Source organism: Haplochromis burtoni, unplaced genomic scaffold (genome assembly GCF_018398535.1).
Source record: "Haplochromis burtoni strain Fernald_Lab_line unplaced genomic scaffold, NCSU_Asbu1 Contig_319, whole genome shotgun sequence".
NCBI lineage: Eukaryota > Metazoa > Chordata > Actinopteri > Cichliformes > Cichlidae > Haplochromis > Haplochromis burtoni.
In genome coordinates, this window is record NW_024582680.1 from 229,647 (window position 1) to 239,224 (window position 9,578).

A 9,578-nucleotide genomic window follows, 5' to 3' on the forward strand; every position below is an offset into this window, starting at 1 on the left:
GCTGAAAACCAATAAAAACCCTGAAAACCACACATTTCACACCTGAGCCTCAATTCTCGCGGCCCGGCACCAAACGACTCACGGACCGGTTCCCCAGTCAGTCGTCTCTCATGTCTTTTTGGCACTAATTTATTCTTAAGAGGCTTTAAGGTTGTTCATACTGTGTGATAACTTAGTTCTTCATTAAGTCCCATATCATAACTATGTGCAATAGTGAAGCAAAAACAGAACTTTTCATATGATGATATAGCGTTACTTTCTGTTATTGTTACTTTCTGTTACTGTTACTTCCTGTTAGTAACTGTAATAGACTTACACATTTTTTAAATTACATTGACTCCCATATATCTGGGTTTTTCCCATTTCACTCGGCACAAAGACGTCTGGCTTTCTTCATCATACAGGACAGGATCTGCAGTATATGTAGCTCTTCTTTGTGACATGCCCTGACTTCCTGTCTGTTCTCTCCTCTTTCATATTCAGCTCGTCTCTCCTTCTGTCACTCCGTCTTTCTCTCGTTGCTTCTCTGACCACGGTTGCTGCTCGTTAGCACCATTTAAAAACTTCTTTCTGGCTCATTGGGCTCTTGGCTCATTCCAGCAGCACTGACATTAAGCAGCGTGATGAGTGACTGTGCCCCGCGGCAGACATGACACCTCCGTTTCCATCAGCAATCACAGCTGAACATCAACCCATTTTTTTTCCTTAGCTTTCCTTCTTTCTTCCTTGTCTGCCAGGACGTGGCTGTGATGTTAGCTGTGTTTCCCAAAGGGGGATTTAAATAAAGAGCAACAGCATATTGGCTGATGTTAGAAGATATTCTGCAGACTACAGGTGAGCTGTTAGCCGGCGGCTTTGGAGATGTAAACTCATTTCGAGGATGTCATGTATTTAAACATTAGTAGAAATCGAATGCACGTTTCGAGTGAAAATCGCATAACAATTTACCTCTCGCTCTCTCTCTCTCTGTCTCTCTCTCTCTCTCTGTCTGTCTCTCTCTCTCTCTCTCTGTCTGTCTCTCTCTCTCTCTCTCTGTCTGTCTCTCTCTCTCTCTCCTTGTCTCAATGTCTTCTTCAGGTATAGACCAGCATGCCGTTGGTGAAGAGGAACATTGAGCCCCGGCACTTGTGCCGTGGAGCGCTGCCAGATGGGGTGACTAGTGAGCTGGAGTGCGTCACCAACACTACACTGGCAGCCATCATCAAGCAGCTGGGCAGTCTAAGTAAGTATACTGTAGTTCAGCACAAGAACATCCTGTAACATTCACGTAGTTTTCATTCCGACATTTTAGCATTAACATGCTAGCATGAGTCTTTAGCATGATCTGATATGATGCTCGGTTTGGGGCTCTTTTTTTTGGAGGGCGGAGGGGCTTTTTATTAAAAAAACTATTTTGTAACATTATTTCCTCTTTTAAAGAAAAATGCACTGCTGACACAAGCCAGGCAGTTTTTTGGGGTTGGTCAGTAAACCCTGTTCTGTAGCCTTGGTTTATCCAGCATTCACTGAATCAGCCCTACTGAAGATAGTCAATACTCAAAGTTGCAGTCAGTCATTTTGTTGAGGTTATTTAACAGAAAAAAAATGTTGTACTCATAAATCTCTTGAATACAGTGGTTAAGATGGAAATCAACCGCTGCACGTAAACGCATTGTGTGTAAGTGGCTAGAGAGCGGCTACAGATGTAGTATGTAGTACAGATGTAGGCGGAGAAGAGAACTGTACTGTGGAGGCACCATGTCTGCACCTTCAACATATGAAGGTCATACCTATGTTTTATTATATGAAGGGGTCCGCTTAAACAAAGAAGCAGAAGAAAACATAAAGGAAATATACATCACCGTTGGAATCTGGTTAAAACTTCTTCTTGCTCCTCACTCCAAGCCTTAGCTCTTGAATTGAAGTCATAGCTGTAACACAAAAAATATGCATAAACATGCTTATTTATTCCCAATATTGAAGCAATTACTTATTGTTAGCAGGTTAGACATATCATCCTTCCACTCCCCAAACAGCTGACAACAACAACGCTAAACAACAGCAGCTACCAGCTAATGCTATGCTAAGTTTGAGCATCCTAAAAATCATACTTTTCCTCTGATAAACAGTTTGATTACATTTTCATTTCATAAGTGTCAAAGTTTAGCAAAATTAGATCCACTTCAAAGAAAGTTTAGCTGCTGGCTAACCGGCTAACACCGGCTAACACCGGCTGACAGCGGCTAACAGCGGCTAACAGCAGCAAAAATAGAAGCTCTGACCAACAGAGAAGTTCAGTATATCCTCAGCAACTCACCACACTGACTCATCAGCTCATTTCACAAAGTTTTGCACATATCGACAGCTGAGCTAAACAGCGAACTGGAAGCCTACACTCACTACAGATGAACGGCAACCGCAGTTGTTTGTACAGAAGCCACCAAAGCTACGATTATTCACTCACTTACTTACTGACATCTAGTGGTGAGACGTTACACATTATAATTTGAAAAATTGTTTTTCACAGGCCCGTGAAAAATGAAGCGCACCCCACGATTCAGGACCTCTTAACCACCTTTAACAAAAAGTTTTTTTCGTGACTGTAGTGAAGAGGACCTATGTTGTTTACCCTCCATCGCAGTAGGTTACATGTCTGTCTCTAACACTCGTGAGCAATCAGAGCCCAGCATGTCTAGGCATTTACATGCAATCACACCTAAAATGAATTCAGAGCCATGCTCCTTAATGCAGACCACTTGAGATGTGTTGAGTGTGAATAAGGCCGTGCGTGCATATGTTGATTAGTTTGTGCGTCAGCAGTTGTTTGCTGATGAGCACAGTTGCCATAGTGATTGATGGATTGATGTGAAAGTAAGGTGAATCCAAGGTGATTTTTGTATTTTTTATCAGGTCTAATAACGTGCAGGTGAGCATGTTTTCAGAATTCCTTCTGAAGCATCGTATCCCGCAGTTTAGCGTCCTCTCCTCTGTATTCTCTTTATTGGAATTTCTCACCCTGAACAGCTAAACACATTCTTCATTTGAAAGCAATGAAGTCATTCATAGCTGATGTGCTCTGTAGCAGACGAGGCATACTTCAATGGAAATGAATTGAGTGTGAGGGGGGAAAGGCTATTTAAATTCGATTAACAGTTAGAGGATAGATTATATTCAGCGACAGCTCACTGCAAATGAGCGAGCGCTCTGCCTCTGCTCCATCTGTGATGACGTGGGCCGAGAGATGGAGACGCAGGACGAGAGAAGAGAGCGAACGAGGTGGCGAGACGCTGAAATGAGTGTGCATGTGATTCAATTTGAAGGTGACAGTGTTATTGAGGAAGGCTGCAGTTCTGCATCTCGGTAAATGCATTTAAATATTTGTGCCGCTGTCGTCACAGATGTGCAAACGCTCTCAGACAGAGAGGCCCTGTTTAAATATTCAGTCCGACAGGTGCACAGCAGGAGGCGGCTGGTCCTGCTGAGGCAGACGCCGGGAGGAGGGAGGGGAGCAACCTCCATCTCTGAATTTCTCTTCTCGTACATTTCATGAACGCCTTCTTCACAGCCACCCTTCAACTTAGACAATTCTGACGAGGCTTCAGAGAACAGTAGATGGATCAGGTGAAGGTCCAGATGTGTCTCAGGCCCGTGTCAGGCTTCTGCTGGATTTTTTTCTCTATCTTAAGGACGTGACTTTCACATACTGTCCATGTCCTTCTTTTGTCCAGTTTCCATGAAAACACCCTGCACAGCAAGCTGAGGTTTGCCAAGTTTTCACCTATAAAGCTCTTTGGGAACCACCTTGTCTTGTCTTTCACATTTTTCATAGATTCAGCTAAAGAAATGGGAACAAATGAGGTTTTTGTGACAGGCTGCGAGTAACAAAGTGCCCAGAGATACAATTTAAAATGATCCTTTTGCTAAGTTGTCTGGTATGTGTAGACACAACACTGGTTGAGTTGTGTTGAGTTAGATGCCTTTTTGCACTTGAATGATTCATAGGCCAGTGATAAGTGGCTTAACAAACAAACAGGACTGAATGAAGACTAGGATCATCTCATTATTTATTTATTTTTTGCAGTTCATCTTTACACAGGAAAGGACAGACAGCTGGCTACAGCTAGCATGCTATAATAGAGCCTCATTTGGACAGCACACTGCTCTCTGAACACTTCCTCCAAGTAGAAATCCAATCAACTCATACATACAGAGCTACCTTACAGTGTTACAGTAAGGCAGAGAAATGAATCGGTTAGAATAAAGCAAAGTGGAGAATATCTGATCACAGGTGAGTCCGTGCACACTGTAAACTGTATGTACAGTGGTCCGTCATTTATCGCTGGAGTTACATTCTAAAAATAATATGTGAAATCTGCAAAATAGCCAACTTAATTTTTTTTACAATCATTATAGATGTTTTAAGGCCATGAAACCTCTCACTACACACTAGAGATGGACCGGTCCGATACTGACCTAAATTACTGGATCAGATATCGGAGAGAAATATAAAATGTAATCGATCCATTAAATATCTGGATTAAATATTATCTCTCTCTCTCCTGCTGCTACTTCAATCATGAAACTGATCAATGATCAGCTGATCGGCTTTTCTGTCGTGAGTCCGTCTCTCTTGTTTGTTTTTGGCCCACTTCGCACCAGAAAGAGGAAACCAGCGACTGAACAACAGCAGCACGTTTAAGCTTGATAAGCTGTTGTTAGAATTTATTTAATATTACTTTCTACACCAGGATCTTTTTCTACGTAGCTGACGGCTGTAACTGTGCAGGGGCGGATCTAGCAAAGTTTAGCCAGGGGGGCCAATAGGGCATTAACAGGGAAAAGGGGGCACAAAGACATACTTTTCTTTCTTATTCTCATTTAAAACATCTAGCTTTTAATAAATAATTATCTGAATCTTACACCCAAAGTTTTAATCTGATGTAAAATGTATAGAAGTCCATTACTGAATATAGTAACTGTTAAGTCTAATATACCCTAGTAAGCTGTAGTACTTTTTCCTTTGGGAAGGTACCATCTGTGCAGTCTGCAGTTCTGTTGAAGAAAGATGTTGAATCTATTTAATTATTCTTGAAAAAAAATTTATTTGTGTGCATTTTTTTCACACTGCATCAAATTAAAGTTGATTACGTCGATTAAGCATCATGAGGTGGAGGGTGGGGGGTTTTCTTTTCTTTTCTTTTTTTTTTGCTGGGAGTTTGCAACCCTATTAGTTAGGTTGCTTAATATTTCTGCTAAGGACTCTTTAAAATACCAGAATAGGCAGGATGGTGCAGGTTTAAGTTTATTAGATTGATCAGTGTTGCTGAACTATGAAATATTTTGGGTGCAGTGTATTTTTTACATACAGGTATAACAGAATAGCTTTAGTGTTTTTTTGTTTTTTAACTTGAGTTTGAACTTATACAAAATGCAGCAAGATATAAAAAAAAAACAATTTTGTTGATTAAAAAACACTATATCGGATTCATATCGGTATCGGCTGATATCCAAATTTATGATATCGGCATCGGTATCGGACATAAAAAAAGTGGTATGGTGCCATCTTTAGTACACACTTTATACACTTTTCTCAGACAGGCATGAACATTTTCACACTTTTCTCTCTTGTTTAAACAATCTCAAAGTTCACACCTCTGTAGAAAAATTAAGGCACCCGTGGTTGCGTCAACATTGTTGTGTTTGTTGGGGAGAAAACTTTCAAATATACAGTGCAGCACTTCAGAGTCACACTGCTAGCGATCGAAGATTTATGTTAAGTTGACAGCTGAACACATTCTGTACTGTACAGGAGACACAGCACGAGATTGATTGACAGTGGTCTACAGCCAATCAGGATGAAGAACACAAAAAAGCAAAATTGCACCCCCAAAAAATCTGCGAAACAGCAAGGGCGCAAAATGTGAACCGCATTATAGCGAGGGACCACTGTATACATGTAGACCTTCTGTTATCACACTTTCTTTTGTCCTTTTTGGACGGAAACCTGAAGTAACTCTGAACGTCTTTAATTGTGTCAGCTTGCTCTGCTTTTCCAGACAGTCTGACTCTCCCAGCTGATTTAATTCTCGCTGCATGTTTTATTCCTGCGGTGTGAGGCAGAGTTCAGCTGGCCAACATGGAAGTGTGAATGTAGCCTGTTAAATATCCCTGAATGAAAGATATTAAAGTGGCGGTTCTGACTGTGTGTGTGTGTGTGTTTGTGTGTTTCTCTCCCTCTGTACAGGTCGTCATGCTGAGGACATTTTCGGGGAACTGTTTAACGAAGCCAACAGCTTCTACCTGAGGATGAGCAGCCTGCAGGAGAGGGTGGACCAGCTGGCTGTGAAAGTCACCCAGCTCGACTCCACTGTGGAGGAAGGTGTGTGTGTGAGGATGTGTGTTTTTATTCTCTTTGTGTGTGTGTCTGCAGCACTATAGATTATTAATTGTGCTGTTAGAGAGCACTGACTGTTTCTATGAGTGTACACGTGTTTATGTGAACTGCTATTATGACTAGTGTGGGTGTGTGTGTGTTTGTGTGTGCAGCATTTTAATGGCTGTGCTGATGATTTATTGATGAGGGGTCTCCAGGCTCTTATATTATGCCCTGTGTGGGCTCCTGGTTGTCTTTGTGGGTGTTTGAGTGTGCGTTTGAGGTCTTGTGAGTGAGTGAAGGTGTGGCTGAGTCTCACCTCAGAGTAGCCGTTAGGACTCGACTTTTGGAGCTCGAGTTAATCCTCGGCTCAGGGTTGGTCGGGATAAACCGAGGCATCTGTGAGTCCTCGCAAAGGTAGAAGGCCATCTGCTTGGTGCGTGTCAACAAGCTGTTTCCCTTTCTTTGTGTCTGTCCGCCTCATGTTTGTGTTGGAGTAAACACTCTGAGATAAACGCATCTCTGCAAAGCTTTTAGTCTTTTGTTGTGTCTGTTGTGGTTGTGTGTGTGTGTGTGTGTGTTTGTGTGTGTGTGTGTGTGTGTGTGTGTGTGTTGTGTGTCTAGTTGTGCCCCGGCACTATGGTATTATTAATTGTGTTGTTAGAGAGAACCGACTATTTCTATGAGTGTACAAGTGTTTATGTGAGCTGCTGTTATGACTAATATGTGTGTTTTTGCTGTTTGCACAGTGTGAGTCAGGATCTTTATCTCCATCATTAAGCTTCAGTCTGTCTCTGAAGGTCAATTCTCTTAATGCATAATGTGAGGCCTACACACACACACACACACACACACAACACACCCAACAAAGGGGAGTTCTGTGTGTATTTCTTTAAAATCTTTGATCTCTCTCAGACGTTTATTTATCCTCCTGTGCCTCTAACCTTTTTTGTCTCGTCTTTTCTTCCTCCATCCTCTCATGTCGGCCTCTCTGTTCCTTTTGATTTGGCTCAATTTTCTCTCCTTTTTATCCTTTTCCTGCCTTTCCTGTTCTCTCCTCCTCGACACTCTCTGAGAAGCCCTCATCGCCCTTTCTTTTCTTCTGTTTTCCTTGTTTTCTTTCCCCACTGTGTCTCTCCCGCTATCCTAGACTCCTGTTCTTCCCCTAATGCCCTCTCCTCTCCTCTGGTTCCAATTTCCTGTTTCTTTGTTTCTCTTCCTCCTCCCCTCAGTCTTTCCCCACCTTACTCCTCCCTTTTCCTCTTTCTCCTCTTCCTCCCGTTTGTCTGGATATATATTTTTCGTCTGTAGCTCTGTGCGTCTCTCTCTGTCTGTGCTGATACTGCCGAGTCATTCTGCAGCACGCCGGCCTCAGACAGCGTCAGAGAGAGCAGCACAGACGAGGATAAAAAGGAAAAGCTCAGCAGTCTTCTGTCTTATCCTTCCCTCCCCTTATCTCGCCTCCTCCTCCTCCTGCTCGCCTCCTCACACTTTTCCACCCTCTCTCTCTCGTCTCTTTCTGTCTCTTTTTACCTCTTCCTCCTCCTCTTCCTCCTCCACACAAACCATTTCTCAGTCCTTTAATTCCTTCGTTTCCTTTTCCACACATTCACTCAAATTTGTTTTCTGTCTCATTATGTCCCACTACTCATTTTTCCACCTCCTTTCTGATTCCTCGCTTCCTCTTCTTCATTGCTTCTTTTGTGCACCATCCTTTTTTCTTCCGTACATGAAGAAAGGAAAGGAGGGGAGAAGAGATGGAAGGAGGAAGGAAAGAAGGATTGCGAGAAGGAAGTGAGGAAGAAATGAAAGCAAAGAGAAAGCAAAGAAAGATGATCTAAGGTCAAAAAGGAATGAAGGGAGGTAGGAAATAAGGAAGGATGGAAGAAAAGAGAAAAAAGGGGGAAGGAAGAAGAATGATGGATGGATGAAATGAAGGTGGAAGAGAGGAACAAAGAAAAAAGGGAAGAACAACAGTTAACAAGGAAAGAAGGAACAAGAGACAATATGATTGTTTTTCTATCGCACACATAAAGGATGGAAGGAAATAAGGAAGGAAGGTAGGGAAGGAAGACAGAAAGGCAGAGGGAGCAAGCAAGGACAGGTAATAATATGACTTTTTGTAGTGTGCATCAAGAAAGGATGGAAGGGATGTAGGAAGGAAGAGAAATGAAGGACAGGAAGTGGCAGAAGGAATATTATATTATATTAATATTAAGAAAGGAAGGAAAGAAGGGAGGGAGGAAGAAAGAAAAGAATATTAAAGCAGGAAGGATAAAAAAAGGAAGAAAGGAAAGCAGTAGTGAAACTGAACAGGTGGCTTATTTCAGACTGCAGAGGGATCAAGCATAAGATAAATAAGGATTATTTTGAACAGAGAGTCGTGCAAAGCTGCTCTAACAGGGCTGGAGCTGAGACTAACAGGTTCTCTTTAAATTAAGATGCTCTGTCTGTGCAGTGAGGATGCACAGAGAGAGCATGCACGGAGAGAGCGTGCAGGGAGAGAGCGTGCAGGGAGAGAGCGTGCAGGGAGAGAGCGTGCACGGAGAGAGCGTGCACGGAGAGAGCGTGCACGGAGAGAGCGTGCACGGAGCCTACAGGAAGCAGCACGTCCCTCCAGACAGTAAAGTGATTATAAATTGTTCACATAAATCCAAATAACTCTAAATTCAGAGGTTAGGTCAGCAGAGTTCCTTAATCAGTGTGTGCATTACACGAATGTGGTTATTAATGGTGTTTAACACAGTTTATGCATGTGTATGTGCAGAGAGGGAGGTGAGTGTTAAAAAGGGCTGGAGAGGAGAAAGAGGAGAAGGAGAAGAAGAGCAGAGAGAGCGAGGTCTCTTTGAAGATGTGTCTGAATGAAAGTTGCATTAGCTGCGAGTTTTGTGGATTATTCATTTGACCGTAGGGAAGGAAGCTTAGGGAGGAATGATCAAACAGACAGGAGTGTGCTCTGACTGCACACACACACAGATCAAACGGCCAGTCGCCCTTTGGTGTCTGCAGGCGGATTTTTAAGCTAACCATAGATTTTTCAGTAATAAAATGTGTCCATACAAACACAGACATGCTGCGTCAGTGCACAGAGCTAATGACAGGAGCGTGTGTGACACTGACGTGGTTTAAACTGATCGTATAGGACACTGATCACGCCCTGATCGTCTGTGTGTGTGTGTGTGTGTGTGTGTGTGTGTGTGTGTGTGTGTGTGTGTGTGTGTGTGTG

General features: G+C 42.6%; 1 protein-coding gene across 3 annotated transcripts in view; it reads left to right on the forward strand.

Annotated features, from left to right (window-relative positions):
* Nucleotides 1-9,578, forward strand: part of zgc:109889 (uncharacterized protein LOC553542 homolog) — a 49,871-nt gene that overhangs the window by 23,936 nt on the left and 16,357 nt on the right. For 2 of the 3 annotated variants that reach the window (XM_042228357.1, XM_042228359.1), the window contains exons 2-3: nt 1,078-1,222; nt 6,224-6,358. In XM_042228357.1, coding sequence (XP_042084291.1) covers nt 1,090-1,222; nt 6,224-6,358 — 268 coding nt within the window. In that variant the 5' untranslated portion in view covers nt 1,078-1,089. Of the gene's footprint in view, nt 1-32; nt 835-1,077; nt 1,223-6,223; nt 6,359-9,578 lie in introns of those variants that run through there. The other variant, XM_042228358.1, reaches the window with a different exon arrangement.